Source organism: Vanellus vanellus (assembly GCF_965231255.1).
Source record: "Vanellus vanellus genome assembly, chromosome: 5".
Taxonomy (NCBI): domain Eukaryota; kingdom Metazoa; phylum Chordata; class Aves; order Charadriiformes; family Charadriidae; genus Vanellus; species Vanellus vanellus.
This window is the reverse complement of record NC_138910.1, coordinates 61710736-61727252: the sequence shown is the minus strand read 5'-3', so window position 1 is coordinate 61727252 and position 16517 is coordinate 61710736. Positions and strand designations below refer to the sequence as shown.

The window sequence follows — 16517 nt, the reverse complement described above, 5'->3', positions numbered from 1 at the left end:
GTTGGGGAAAAGAATGTACCCCTGTAGCAAGACAAAGCAAAGCAGGTTTCAACCTTTATCTGAAGTTTCTGATTGCTACGATAAGGGGTGAAGAATAATTTAAGATACCATCAGCTATAACAGATCACAGTAAAATTTACAGCAGTCTTTTTTAAAGTCTTACTGTTCTTATGTATATAAAAGCCGTCAGGGGCACAAAGTTGAACTTTTTGGCTGAGCTCATTTCACAACTAGCAGCTTGGTTCCAGCACAGATCACTAAGCTATACATTTCAAAAATTCCTCCAGAACTTAAGCCCAGACAAACACCACAACATAAAATTTTCATCGCCAGCCTGCCTCTTCTACAGCACACTACACGCAGTGGTCAGGACCGGGCTGTGAGGGTTACCGGGCTCCACCACAGCAGGGTTCATGGTGGCTTGTACAGACCATCCCCCGGGCCTGGACTCACAGGGCAAGATGGGCAGAGGGTGGCAGGAGGGCCATGGAGGGCAAGCCAGGAACAGCCACTGCGGAGCCACTGTAGGAGAGAAAGCCCTGAGATATTTTGAACTTCTTTGCAACTACTTCTGAGAGACTCTTTCCATGGGAAGAGTTCAAATGTCTAGTACTCCAGCTGATTTTGGAGGGGAACGCCCAACTGTTGAGTTGCAAAAACTTCTGTCTGGGAGAATGTAGGTAAGTTATGCTACTTAAGTCAGCAGTCTTTCTTACTGTCCATCTTCACCTTTGAGATGATTGGTATATTATTCACTTTTAAACAGGAAAATGAGGGCAGCACTATTGAGAGCAACTGTGTTGTTTTCTCTGCTGGGTTTCCAGAGAAACGGGCCACATTTTGGATTGAAACTGATTTCAGATTAAAGTATCTGTAAGCTGGTCATCACCATTGTTGTACTATTACTTTCGTTGTAATGCTACTTAATTACTTAACATTTCAAATTGTACGAGCAAAAACTTTCATCTCTGAACCAGAAATATTTCCCTAAAACCAAGTAAAACATTTTCAAATGATAAACATCAGAAATCAGTTTTGTACTGATTGAGCTAAAACTAAGTAGTGTTCAGCAACGTACTGAAATTATTTAAGTGTTTAAGCAAATGTTTACAAGTACTGTTAAAATCAAAATTCTTAATTTTCTTAACTTTAAAAAAGAATTCTATCCCTTCATGACTGTAAAAGCCAAGTAGAACCCACATACAATAAAACCATCATAGCCTAATAATTTAATTCAGTTGTTCAATAATTTCTATTTCTTTGCATTATTTTTACTTTATTATACTTTTATAATACCCTCAAATATATCTATAAAACTTTACAGCCCTTTTCCAACAGCATATGGTGTGTGTTGTGAAGAGAAGCATGTTTATGAGCTGCAAGTCAGGAAGAAAATTAAAGTACCCTTATGGGACTGAGGCAGGGAGAGAGTTGACTATGGTTATGAGCTGCGATTTTGATGTATCCACCACTACCTATCTAATTCTTGAGTCTCCAAGTTTTCATTGCAATTGCATTATAGAATTATCTTGTGTTGGGCTGATAACACTGTACAATCTCTCAATGCTCGAAACTGAAAGCAAGTTATGTTGTGACACAGTCCCTTTCACAGCAGCAAATAAGTATATCCTGGCTAAATGCACAAAGCTAGCCTTGAATGAATTCAAAATGAATTTTAACTGAACTAACATTTATTACACTAGAGATGTGGAAGCAAATATTCAATGTACCTAAGTACTATTCAAGAACCATTTGTCTTACCCTGATCCAAGTCCACTCTCTAAATGAACACCAGTCAGTTGGGATAGGATCTAACAGCAGAGGCTTACTTGTCTGAGCTAGATGGGCTTAAAGGTCACGGTTCTCAGTTATGGGTTTCTAAAACAAACTTCCAGGGACCACCTCTGTGGCTGACACTGTATTTGGGTAAAGTGACAACACAAGGTGGTCACATCAGCTATGGAATCCAAGCTTTTAGAGTCCTCTAGTCGTTCCTGCGCTCTTGACTCCAGCAAGAGGGAACCTTGCTGGAATTTCAGGACACATTTGCAGAACAGCTGAGAAATGCAACCATAACAAAACACTTCTTGCACACGCATGCACATACACATGGCTGCGCATACCTTTTTTCTTTCAAAAAGCTCAAAAGCATTGGATGACATTTTGGACGAATGCCTCAACCCCTTCAGTCTGACCTCCTCACCCCTAGGAGTAGTAAGCCTGGTCGGTATTTCACTTACTCTTTGCTCCCTTTGGAGAAGGAATGGTCTCCCTTGTTGAGAGAATGTATGCTTTTGGAAACAGCTTTCTGCATCCTTTTTTGACTGCGTGTTTCTGGTTGTCAAGCTATCAGCATCTGAGCCACACTAAGCTTCTGGGCAAGAAAGGGTTCATCTGCCCCAACACAGGTCTCCAAGATCCAGATCTGCACAGATCTCTCAGATACCTGTAAGGTCTTAAACCACATCTGGAGGCAAAGAAGTCCCACTCTGAGTGTGTAATGTTCAACTATTCCAATGTCCTGATATCTGACTTCAATGATTACGCTCAGGGACTTCACTCTTTGTCCCGGAGACTCCTAAGGGCAATTCAGCCAGTCAGATACCATAAATTAAGACCTCTCTCCATGGACAAGCTGGGGATGGTGCTTGGACAATTAAGTTGGATGCTTACAATAGACTGTGTTAAGACTCCACTGCAAAATAAATGCTCAGTTCTGCACTAAAATTATATTCCCAATACGTGCTGAATTACGAACCAGCACTCATACAGTCAAAACAGTGGTCGTGACTTCACACAGGCATCCCCTCCCAAACTGCCATTTAGGAACAAGACAACTAAAGACACAGACGGGATGGGAAGGAAATGTTTTTTTTTTTTTTAAATGGAGGCAGAGAGGCAGACTTCCAAGCTCTTTTCAGACTGCATGTTCATCACTCAAATGTTGTTATAAATACCTTTGCAAACAATTCACACTATGTAGACAAAAATACCTCAGTGATAAACAACAGAGAAAGAAATTAGGTCCTATGGAAAAATGTAAACGCTAAGTCTCTCCTCCATCTGCTTTATCCTGGTAATTAAGTCCAAAATCCAGCAGCAGGCACAGAAGCCCACCCACAGACCAGGCACTGAAGGTCAAAACCCAAGCTATGACAAAATCACTAACAAAATGGCTGCAGTCTATCAAATGAATGATTATGACTGTTGTGAAGAGAGAAAGGGAGTTGTGGAGCGTGAGGCATTTATTAGCCCCGCTCTGTACCACCCAGAACGGCAGCTCCGAGAGACCATGCTCACTCCTTCTGGGTGCTCTTTTCTAAACGTTGATTACAAGAGGCACACTCATGCTACAGTCACCAAAGGATTTCTTGTTGCTCCCGCTTTAACAGGTAAATTTAGAGGTTTCAGAATATCATTTATGCTAATGTAAATGGCATGCGAGTTGTTTACAGCTTCGCGATACGTTTTTAGCTAAAGAGAAAACATATATTTGTGCTCATAGAGCTTTGTGGGTTTAAAATGAGCCTTCTGGCTTCCAATTTGCAAAGGGAAATTTTTGAAATGGACATTTCAAAATGTCAGGAGTGCTCAGCATTTGAAAGAAGGCTCAGTAAAGGCAGCGAGAAACTGCTGAAGAGTCTGGATTAGACTTTTGGTCTGCAATTGGGAAAGATGCCTTTTGGCACATATTGAATATTTCAAATGGGAGCACAACTATTCAGAAAATAGTAAGTAAGGATTAGCATCTAGGATATAATGCTCTATGCTGTAATGATGGGTAGTATAAATAAATAAAATTATAATTAATAGATTCTAGAATTCAACTCCTTTAAACTCAACTGCAAGGTCTTGTCTTGAACGATCTAAAACTATGTACTATTTCAGTGATACGCTTCTGGGTTTCTCATGAATCCAGACATACTGTATAAAACAACAAGGTATTTTACAGCTTTTATGTATAAATAAATCAGCAACTTGGAAGAAATACAACATAGTAATAGAAAAAAATGCATTAATTATTCCAAGCAAACAGCAAAGAGACAAAATGATTAATGAAAGAACAGATATACGATATGACATATCCTGACCAATATATACGGGTTATATAGTGACTTACTTACACTGGATGGTTCCAGATGTGGCAATCAAAAACAGAGCTGTGGCATAAAAAATAAAAGGGAGCTGTTTCATTAAAACTTGTCTGCTGAACTGAATGAAGGGCAAACAAGGTCTTACCTATGTGAGGATTAGACCCACCTTATTAATAACAGCTAGGGTAGGTGTTCTTAAACATCAACCATCAGAGTACGCAAGTGCAATCAGCCTGAATGAGATCCCAAGAAATCAATAAAATCCTTGCCAGGCCCCTTCAAACTATTACAGAGCCCCAGCGTGCTGGGGAGCAGCAGATTACAGGCTGGCTGTAATTGTTCCCTGGAACAACCCAAACGCAGTTCCTGGGCCTTAATGAATTCTGTACAGCATGAATAGGTCAGCAAAGTGCAGAAATCTCTTTTCTCAACTCCTACATGTAGAAACGGTGTGCCCAACAGTTCTGTTCTGTTACTGGGGGCAGTTGCCCTGTGCCAGCGTATGACTAATAGGCAATGAAACAGAAAGACATTTTTAATCCATTTGTCCATAAAAACTCAGGAAGTACTGCTCTGACTGCTGAGGCATCCACGTGGTTGGATCAAAACCACACAAGATTACAGAAAAACCTTCAAGGATTTTTTATAGCAATGAAAATATAGTAAGTGGGAACGGACATAATCATGTTCCTTAAGTATGATCTTAATCTTTAAGCAAAAAGACATTTCAATTGCATCTTACTAGGTACTGTCAGCTCCAGTGGCTTATATTGAGTTATTATCTGAACAATTTGTTAGGATGCAGTGGCTTCCAAGGATAGCCCCTAGCGTGCAGCTGAAACACTGGAAAGGGCCGTAGGCTAGCTTCGTGCAAATCAGACAGTAAAAGTCTACATGTCCAGCACGTACTCCCGGCAACCAGAAATTTCTCCCAGCAGTACTTCTGTTAGACTTCATGCATTCGAGTTTTAAAAGTCCGCCCTAACTTTAGTCTCCGCAACCCAGCATGAAACCTCCATCATTTCTACAAAAAGGCTTTCCTTCCAATCAGGATAATTTTCCTCCTGCCTTTCCTGAATACTTCCTTTTTTTTCCAATTCAACTCATCAGTCTTGGTTGGGTTCTCACTCTACATCATAAAATCCCCCTCTCTCAATTGATTGCAAACTTCAAATATTTGTAGACCACTGAGCTCTCCACCTCTTATGTTTACACACATCATTTAGGCAGGACATATGGACACTTGAGAGTTATAGTTTCTTTAGCCTCTCCCCATAAATCACTCCTCCTAGATTTCTTGTACATCTGTGCATGTCGCTACACTTCGGGCTGTGCTTAAGGGCCAAATCTGTTCCTAAGAGAATTAAGAGATCTTGTAGTCCGAATTCTTCTCAAAACTAGCACAGAAATAATACAATTATTGGAAAATAGGCTGAAAATGAATACTTGCCTATCACCAATACGATGGACTTTGTTCTGCACTTTTCTTGCACGGAGCGCTGTGGCCTACAGAGCACCTTGCTATCCAAGTAAACAGCTTTCTTACGTGATAAGTTTAAAGGGACAATGATTCTTTCAGAAGCTAAAAGCCCAAGTCTCTACCTGCACATCGGAATGTATGTCTGTGACTAGTACCGTAAAACAAACTGGGAACACGTAGATAAAAGTAGGTTTAACTAATAATAGCTACCTGTAGATACAGAAGAGACATTTCTGATTGCATAGATGTTTCTAAGCCATCTGGATATCTGCAACTCTGTAACCCTACATCCTGTACAACATCATGCATTTCACCAGTGCTTAATGAATAAAAAGATGGTTAGAAGTACCGCTTAAAACCACACAATGTTGTTAATAAATGACTTCTCTTACTAGGGGTAGACTCTAGAGGAAGAATTTCATATCATCAGGTTCTCAGACTAGTAATTATAGCTTACATTTTGAAAGGCGCAACCTTGCTTTCACGGATGCAATTTGCATCAAAATCTGCACTTAAAAAATCAGGGAGAAGAGTTTTGCACGCATAAATTAATTGCTGACACATTTTCTAGAGCTTGAACTGTAGACAATCAGCTATCGATCACTACTGACCAGGGCTTTACTCAGTGAGGAGACAAAGAGTAAGGCTCCGCAACTAGTACCAATCCCACAAATACTGCAGTGTCCTGAACATCCCCAAACTCCGTGAATTTCACCTGACAAAGAAAAATCTCTTTGGTAGTAAAAGCTGGTACAGAACTGAAGGTTGGAGAAAGAGGAGGGGAGAGGGAAAGGGAGAGGGAGACTGATTTGCTCTCAATGAATATGAAAAAGCTGATCTCTGCCATTGAGGAAAATTCTTGCACCAGCAAGTGCTGACTGATTGCGATGAGGAATGCTTTATCACCAAGATCCAGACACCCTTTCATATGGTGATTATTATTCCTGTCATGACCCTCTGGTCATCAAGCCACAGTGTCTTCTGTCACGAAACAACTATCCAATAAGGAATAATCTAGGAATAAGCCTGTAGCATAATATCTCCTACTTGCTTATACACACAGCGGGAGGAGGAAAATCTTCTTCCTATGAGTTATTACCTGCTCTAATCCACTTGGGAAAATAGCAGTATTTCCTTAATTTTGTGAAGCATGCAAACATATTTTTCACAAACCACAGCTATCTGAATAGCTCAGCCCAGTGCTGAAAGCAAATCTAAAAGCTCTCTTAGGTAGTAACAAATAGTCCAACATTACCGTCAAGTTCATGGCAGCACAGAAATTGTCAAATACTCCCATTACAACTTGATAGGGACAAGCAAAGGCTGAACTGCATGCCAGCTTCCCTCTACATTTAATTTCATATTGTCTTCTGTAAGGCTGAAATCTGGCCTAATTCCTGATGCTATTCTTGGAGCAACAGCTCTGACAAACAGAGGTAACACATACGCAAAGCCCCGACGAACAGCACATACCACCTAGCAACATCAGCTCTGTTTTAGTTCCTATACGACAAAACAATGCTAAATTCTTCAGAACAGAGACATTTTAGATTATCACCGCCATTGTCTGCATTAATATCATCCAACTACAAAATTCTGTAGAACTCATTTAACCTTCCATGCATTATTTCTCTGGCTTTTCTAATTCAGCTGCTTGAGAAAGGGGAGACCACTGCAGTCACAGACAGTGCGCGCTGCGCTGAAAGGCATCCAGGGCAGAAGGGCTGGGAACCCCCACTCTGGGAGCAGATGAGAGAAGGCATGTCTGGCCACGCAGGCCAGTTCGGTTTATGTCTTTTCTGTCCTTACTGCTTACGTAGATCACCTAACATAAGGGCTGTTTTGAATGGTTTTGTCCAACAAGCAAGCTAACCCTAAGTAACAAATACAACAATACATATACAACTGCACAGAATAAAAAATTAATGGTGTTAGAGAAGGATGATGCACAGAGACATTATGTGTGACACTGGGGAGGAAGTGGGGTAAGTGCGCATGGTTAATATGAAAAGATGTCAAAAAAAATGAAGCATAATAATAGTGCAATTTATCCTTGCTAAACGTACTGCGCTGTGCTATAATTAAATATGAAAACCTAAATTTATCTCTATGTTCGGCTGTCATTAACTTAACAGGGAGTGCACATGTTCTAATCTAATGGCTGATTTTTTTCTCCATGTGCAGCATATTAAAATGTATATTAGCCTCAAGGTGCATAAACACAAAATAATAGACCAAAGGTTTTGGCCTGTGGAGAAAAAAATCCATGCTCAAAGGCCGTCAAGTAGCTGGTGATGCAGGGGAGACACTCACTTAGCCTCATTAAGCCAAAGCTCTCTTTTGCTTGTCTTTTGTTCTGCATGACAGCAGCCTCTTTGTTGTATAATAATTCATTCCAAGTTCGTTCCAAGCTACCGAAACTGGTGAACTGTGGCCATTTTAATGAGCAGTATTGGTGGTATGCATAATCTGCAAGCCACGTGGACCAGGCAATCACAGAGCACTGCAGCCAGCAAAATGAGATACTGTCGAAATCACAAATTTGTCAAGTTGTTTTTGGACAGGGTATTATAATAAGCACTAAAATATGCATCTTATTACTCTGCATCTGCCAGTCAAAGATCACTGTAATGAATGCATGCTGCAGGGTATGACCAGGCCGTTTCCCTAAGTAAAACAAACTGCAGAGTACAAAAAAAGAATTATGTATTTTTGGCAGTGCCTGGATTATTTTTTTTTTAAATCCTTTTGCATCAGGAGTTGGATTTTCCTGGCTTGATGTCCGTTGCCAGCAGTGAATGCACTAAAACTGCCACAGCCAAGGAGTTAACGTGAATACATTGTTTCTTAATAGCCACATTTACTGGCTGTGAATATGAAACTTTAAACTCAGTGCTGGAAGCAAATTTAGCATACAGTACATATAAACCCCACAAAGATTAAACTACTTTAAATCCACTTTAATAATCCTAGTTCCTTTTGTTTTATCCATTTCTACTGCAAACAGCTTCACTGTTAGGGAAGATGCATTTAATGTAACAACCTGCAGTCTCCATGAGAAACTGTACTGTAGATAATCACAACATAAACTTCCATAATAGACCAGTTAGGAAAAAAAATAATGTGAGAGAGGTCCTTTTTTCTACAAATTGGTGAGGCCAGGGATTGCTCATAATTGCTTTTGGCTTGCAAACCCTGGGAGGTTCACCAATGGCAGCAAACCTGGTAAGCATGACTTGCGCAAGGGGATGCTCTGCTGGCGCTCCCCAAAACACTACTGGTGATGCTCCACAGAGGGACCGTCAGGCTCCCACCTGGAGACCTTTCATCATGTCAGGGGAGAAGGTGAAAGACTGAGAGGGGGAAGCAGGAGGAAAGGACTTACCTCCTCATCCGCCTGCAGATGCTGGTTCAGATATGTTATGGCAGAGCCTTATTTTCAGTCAACCCAACAAGCACATATGGCAACAGTCCCTGTGTGTGTTGATGCACAGTTCCCATAATACCCTACACCAAGAGGTTTCTCGATCAATACTGGCTTACACTTAAGAGGCTTTGCCTGGCTGAGAGCTGTATTTCAGGTGCAAGCCTTAGCTAATGGGAAAAAGGATCAAACAGCCTAAAATTAATTTTTCCCCCCTCTAGTTCTTCTTCAGAACTGGTGATGGCAATATGGGAAAAAGGGTTTCTTCATCAATGTTATTTTTTATTGCAACCTCTATACCACCATATGATGAGATGGTCCGTATTTCTGGATATGGCCACAAATACCGCTTGTTCTGTCTTCTTGTCCTGGTTCTGGCTGGCATAGGGTGAATTTTCACAAGGAGCTGGGACGGGACACAGCCTGGGTGGCTGACCCAAACTAGCCAAAGGGCTATTCAATACCTGTGACTTCATGCTCAGTATACAGCTGGGTGAGCTGGCCAGGGGCAGAAATCACTGCTCAGGAGTGGCCTGGGCTTCGGGTTCCGGTCAGTGAGCGGCTGTATATGAGTTGTGTTTGTATATTCCTTTATCAGTATTGTTGTTTTCCTCTTTCCTTTGCTGTTCTGTTAAACTGCCTTTATCTCAACCCACGAGTTTTGCCTTTTTCTACCAATTCTCCCCCTATCCCGCCGCTGGTGGGGGAGAGTGAGTAAATGGCTGTATGGTTCTTTGTTGCTGGCTGGGGCTAAACCACTACATTTCTTTATGCAGTGCTGGAAAAAAGGGGACAGTTCTTTACCACACTAGACAAATTTTCCTTCCTCAACAACAAGGAGCACTTTCAAAAAATGAAGGGTGAAAACCTCTGCTCAGTGAAGGATAGCCAGAGGTTTTGAAGAATATGAAAGCAGCCAAAATTTGCTGCATGCATTGCAATAGTGTGCTTGCATCGCTGGGAGTTCACATTTTATTTATTTATTTAATAGAAGAGTTAATTTAATATTTTGTACGAAATCTCGATGGTATAGCAAGGTTTTTCCTCTGCCATACAAAAGGCTATTTAGATTTTACTGCAATCGAGTTAGAATTTAGTAGGCTTATACTGATCAGAAGACTCAGTTTTTAGTGCCCACAGACACTTGAAGGAAGTGTGTATTTTAGTCTAAATGGGAGTTCCATGCATTCAGAGAACAAAATCAGCAGCTTGCTAAATTTAAGGTGATGAGGATCTTCATGGAAGTTCATACGCTGTGAGTGTTCAGGACCCTTATCTCTCATCTGTCTGCTGTTCCATAAATGTGTTTTTATCATCAGGTATGTTTTTAAAAGTTGAGGAGGATCCACGAAGAAAACCATTTTGTTTTGGGTTTTGGATATTTCTGGAATCAAGATGCTTAAACTATTACTTTTTCTTCTTTTTAATTTTTTAACCTTTAGACGTGATCAAACAAGCGCCAGTTTTTGCAAAACTTCTGGTGCTGAAAGCAAGGCATGAAACATCCATATATGTTTATCTCTTCCTATAAACCCACACCTACCAACTGAATACACTGCCATGTTTTTAATGTTTAGTTACCTGGCATGTATAGAGGCCAATGTGTTAAGTATGATTTTTATAGCTGACATTAGGTGGAAGTTTATACAGAAAAACACTATGTCACTTCTCTGACCATCAGCTGACACCAGTGCATTTTGGGGACATAATCACTTCATCTCTCTGGAGTAAGATCAGTGAGCAACTAATAAAAGAGTCCTGTAATAAACAGACAAGGTGAGACAGTGACTACACACAGGAGATAAATTGCACCTCTGGGGAGTATTGTACCTTATCCAGACACCTAGTGAGAACAGTTATCTTTATCGCTCCTGGTCATGTATCTGCCTGAGAAACTCAGGAACATTATTTTAAAAGATAATTCTGTTAATTTTGGATTATAAGGATACCACCTGTGCTCTCCCTCTCTCTTATGCAGCCACCCTAATAACTTTGGTTAGTAAGAGCATGCTCTACATCTTAACTGTCTGCCTGCTTGCATCATGCACTTGATCTCAGTCCTAAATTCATGCTGAGGTAAGTGTGCTTTTACAAAAGTTCTTCCTCAAGGGAGTCAGTGAGAAGCAGTGTGGTGTCATCATTACCTTGCCATTCTCTCATCTCAGTGTCGAGATTTGCAAGCTGAGATTATAGCTGAGACAAGCTGACAAATTTTATTCCATGCATTTAATGGAAAGGTGATTCAGAGGTGATATTAATGACAGTCCTCTGTGTCAAGGCTTCAAATGTCAGGTCCTCCCACAGAAAAAAATGCCACAACTAAATAAGCCATCAGAAAAGCAATGAGGAAGGAAGCCCAGAAGACTGGCTTTGTCCACCTTTGCGAGTCTGACGCAGCATCTGTGCTGGGACTGTCTTTGGAGCGGTTATGGATAAGGTTACAACCGCAGGAAAGAATGAATAAAATCAGTGGAGCTATGGAAAACAGTATCACCCGGTGACTGGAAGCCACAACTGAGGTTAGCATTTCTAAGCGGGAACCTCATTGCTATTACAGGCAGTGTAGTACCACAGGTCACATCTCGGACAATGGCAAGAATTGACTCCAGCAGCAGCTGCTGTGTTAGCAAAAGGGAAAAAGCTAGCACTATTGAAAAGGCTATCAGAAAATATCTACTAGCTGGCTCAAAGACGATAAATTTAGGGTCTAAATACCAAAAAATACATTCTGCAACAGTGAAAAACATAAAAACAGCACTCAAGTTTCCAAAATATTTTCCGGTGCTATGATGCTTCTCATATGTTAAGGGCTATAAATTATCAGATGAAAGTATTAGTTTCATTAATGCAGAAGCATGAACAGGTACTAATCAACATGATTTTCTTTTTCAGCCAAAATTTGATATGTTTGCTATTAAACTGCTTATTATATGACGCTATTTAGCACTGTATTTTTAGTATTCTTTCTATTTAGGTAGGAAATTATTGTGATAAATGTAACAACTGACAGTGATAACTGTTCAGTTTGTCATTTATCTGGTGACTGCATGGCAAGACAGCTTCAGTTTGATGTCAGGTGTACCACTTAGAAGAAAGTATTTATCTTTTAGTTTACTCTGGTCATCAAATGCTACAATATTTCATGACAAAGCTCTACTGTGTCACTCTCCTATGGCAACACTCTGCACTCAGCATCTGTTTGATGCTGAAACCAGGACAGAAAATGAATTATCAAAAGAAAAGTGCACCGCTATATAAAAATACGGACATTAACATTCAATATTGCACTGTGAATCAAAATAGATACTGTTATGAACATACTTAGCAAGGAATAGGACCGGTCCTAACTCCATAATATATTCAAAAATGGGAGAGGCTCAGTGAATTTGTATACAATCAGAAGGCAAGTGGTTCTTGATGCTGTCGAAAATGATTCTTGTCCCTCAGTTCCTTCTCATGAAATTGTCAACTGCCTGAACTTTTTAGCCCTGTGATTCTATGTGAAAATTAATAGGAATTTTGTAACAAAATGTAAAGATACAAAGGAATCATCGTCCATTTACTGCACCAAAAATACAACATATCAAAATTAGCATCTTCACTTTTTCTTTTTGAATGCAAAAGTTCATCAGTATTTGCTGTTTACCTTCTCACGGGGTCTTAACTGAAGAAATTGCATTTCATCTCATAGTAATACCAAGACAAACTCGGAGAGCTCCTCGTCAATTTTTAAAATTGTAATGCGGGATTTTGGCTTTCACATTTCACTCCACATATAACATATATATTCCTACACATTACATTCATTGACGAGAACATATACATCACATGAACAGGCTATCTTCTCTTTTCCAAATAGGGAGCAAGGACAGGCTTTTTAGTAAATTTATTTTAGAAAAAGAATCAGAAGCGTGTATTATGTCTTGCTGCCAAGCAAGCTAGATATTTGTGTTTGAATCTCGATGAAACTACAGCACTTAACTAAATTTACTAGGCACAAGTACATGAAATCCAATATTGATAATAATTTATGAAGGTAAGAATACTGATTCCTATAATACTGCAAACTTAGTTTATGATAACATAATTAGTTACACTAATAACACTGCTTAGGCACAGTCTTGCTAATTATGATATTATAAATATTAATGATATCAAGCCTTTGTATTTGATTGCCCCTAGTAGGATCATTTATCATGGTATTTCCTTTTACCCGTGTTGTATTATTTTTCTTCCTTTTCCCTTGAATGCTCATTCCTGGACTAACAGCCATCCTCAGCTTATGCCTAAAATATATCACTACCTTACCAATGATGCAGCCTGGTTAACTTTATATGTTATTATTTAGTAGTAATGATCCAATGATATAATTCAGCGCTAAGGGCAATCAAATACACAATCAGTTATATTCTGTATGCCTTGTTCCTTTTAAACGTCTAACAGAGCCAGCCAGACAAGATTACATAGGGCTTTGTTTTTCATTCTTTTTCATGTGACCTGTTTCAAGTTAAGATTCCTTTGAATTATTAAATGCTTCCTTAAAGCATCTTTTCACGCTACCTTTTTAAAGTTAATTATTGATGTAGTGACAAGCAGAAAAGACTAAGAATTATATTTTTTTTTTCTCATTCAAAGGGACACGAGAAATATCTTTGACAATGGTTGTCTGTTTAGTAGAGTACAAAGGTAATAGAAAGGTAGAACACTGAATGCAGCTTTAAAGAAGAATTACAACAAATCTCTGTTACATGAGCTGGAAATGCTGTGTATGTTTCTACAGGTGTTAAAGGACGGAAGTTTAGATATAACCCTTTGAGCCTGGCTTAACTGCTTAACATAAGTAGATGAAAATGAAACTGCTTATATCTTGTTTTATTTTTAAGCAGCGTATTATCCAGAGCTTTAGGAATAGGATTGTCTTTTCTCCTGGAAGGTAATGTTATAATTTTCAGAGCTCCACAGAGAACAACAACAATATAGGAGTCTCTAATCTCTTGCTAAATCCAACTCCAGTCATCAGCAACGATAAGCAGAGATTTGGAGGCGTTTGACACTCCAAATCCTATTCTTTTGTAATTCTTTACTTTTTACAACATTTTCAACAGTGTTATATCAGATTTTTGGAAGGATAATCAATAGGCATGATGTATAACTGAAATCAGTCTTCAAAGCGATCCCCTCTAGTAACCAGAAACAAAAGCTCAGCCTCCCTGCTGTGCAGGTATTTTGCTTAGAGCAGTAGGCAGCGGGGCATCAGTAGGAAGCCAGTTACACCTCCCTGCTTCTCAGCACGGACCAGCCAGTGCCCTGGTGGAGGGGTGAGCAGGAGGCTGCAAACCCATTGCATCTGGCAAAAATCTCCAAAGATGCTTTTGTAGCAGGGAACTACTAGAGCAGAGAGGAAAGACAGTCCAGAGGTTAGGATTTCAGAGGGACCAGTTTACATTCCTATTCCACCACAGACTTTCGAGGTTTAAATGATCTTGCAGAATCTATTAAATTATTTGGTGTCACTCTTCCTCTCCTGGAACTTCCCTGCCTTGCAGAGGGTTTGGCAGTCAGCATACGTGAAAGACCATGAGATGCTCAGGTACAATGATTGAAGGGCAATTCCTACCTGACCTAGTGTTCCAGGAACAGCTGGTTTGTGACAAGCTGTCTCAGCTGCTCATGTCCAGTGCTAGGGTATTTTCAATGTTTCCTGAATTTTGCACCCTGGCTGGAACACCCAGAAACATCTGGCACAATATTAATATCATTCTGAATCGAGTTGAGTTTTATTAAAACAAGCAGTTCCAGAGCTTGTTCCAATGTATTTGTAATTTTACATCCTACACTTTTTTTAAAGACATGATGCTATGAATCAAGTTGAGAGATCATATTTATAGTAAAAATGTTATCCCATATCAAGTCATTTCAACTTTGTTTTCTTAAGCTGCCTTCAGATATTTGTTAATAGACAGAAGGAAAAAGACTTAGTGACTAATTGTGACAGCAGCAGTGGTTAACCAAGGTAGGAAGCAGAAACTGCATACAGCGATTACGGAATTGCATTCAAAGCCGAGACATTGTGTCGTTAGACAGGAACAGCAATGAAACAACATACCTGTCCCATCAGATCAGCAATTCTAGGTACTGGTTTTCCTTTCTGATGGCGCATGGTTGCAGGACTCTGTCCATTCCAGTCTCCAAGTTCCTCAATGCTTTTCAAGTAAAGAAGAGCTCGCAGTCCAGTGCAGTAGTCGTCAATAACAGTGAAATCTTGATTCTGGATTGCACTGCACACCTAAGAAATGTAAGTCAGTTATCAGCAACATCCTGGCACAGGAGCATATGCAACTTACAAACTCTTCGGACTTACTGATTATCAGATCCTTCCTGCAACTTCACTGTGAAAGAACTACAAGAATTCAGGATATGAATTGGCTGCTTAATCCTATGTCATGATACCACCACTGCAGTTCAGGAGAAAAAGGACTCAGTAACACTAGTTATGCCTAGGTTTCCTAATGGCAGCCCTTAGACCAGACCGGAAAGCGGTTCAGAAGTAAGCCTGCAAGTCCAGCCTCAAGTGTGCCTTCCAGGGCGCCGATGCTGAGCATGCCAAGCACACTGGCAAACCACCAGTTATGCCTTTGCTTGCGGACAAACAGTGGTATTCCCCACCCTGCTCTGTTCAGGAAGCACAGACACATTCAGTTAGGTCCCAGTCAAGCAAATCACAGAACCACAGACTTGCTGAGGTTGCAAGGCACCTCCAGAGATTGTCTTCTCCAACCTTAGCTCAGAGAAGGGTCAACTAGAGGAGGCTACCCAAGACCTTATCCAGTCGGGGTTTGAATATCTCCAAAGACAGAGACTACATAACCTCTCCAGGGAACCTGGTCCAGTGTTCAATCTCCCTTGCGGCTTTTTCTTATATTTGGATGGAATTTCCTGTGTTCCAGTTTGTGCCCATTGCCTCTTGTCCTTTCACTGGATATTGCCAGGCACAGAACAAAACAGTCCCCTTCTGCTAATCACCATTTGCTATTCAGGGGTCTGGGAGGCCAGGCCACTTTATTTTAGATACTTTAGAAACATAGATAGCAATACAGCTTTATAAACATATAAAGCAATGATCCCTAACCTGCAGAGCTTAACATGTAAACACAGAACTAGTGACAGCAGAGAATAGTCTGACCATTTACACAGATTCTTCTGGACCACTTTGTGGGTATTTACTCAGGTTTAAACCCACAGAAATCCCCAACCAAACTGACAAGTGAATAAAAAATCCCTGACTCTTCTCTGAACACCTTCTCATTAGCTAAACTCTAATCATCCATCAGTGAGGAGGTGCAGAGTTGGTTGAGTACCATTAATTGTCAGTCCCCGGAAGTGCTCTGAAATTCCAGATGTGTCAGTGCTTTCAGCCTCTGGTTCAGCTTTTATTCTAAAAGCTGAAAAGAACGCTCCTGGTAGTACCTACACTTACATACACACATAATGAACACTACAATGAAATAGCCGCCTATTT

General features: G+C 40.2%; 1 protein-coding gene across 2 annotated transcripts in view; it reads right to left on the bottom strand.

The window, feature by feature from the left end:
• The window catches only part of DPYD (dihydropyrimidine dehydrogenase), a gene marked incomplete at its 5' end in the record, with an annotated part of 377500 nt that overhangs the window by 38336 nt on the left and 322647 nt on the right, over window positions 1-16517 (bottom strand). The window contains one exon of one of the 2 annotated variants that reach the window (XM_082483319.1): window positions 15101-15284. In XM_082483319.1, coding sequence (XP_082339445.1) covers window positions 15101-15284 — 184 coding nt within the window. The remainder of the gene's footprint in view (window positions 1-15100; window positions 15285-16517) is intronic. The other variant, XM_082483320.1, reaches the window with a different exon arrangement.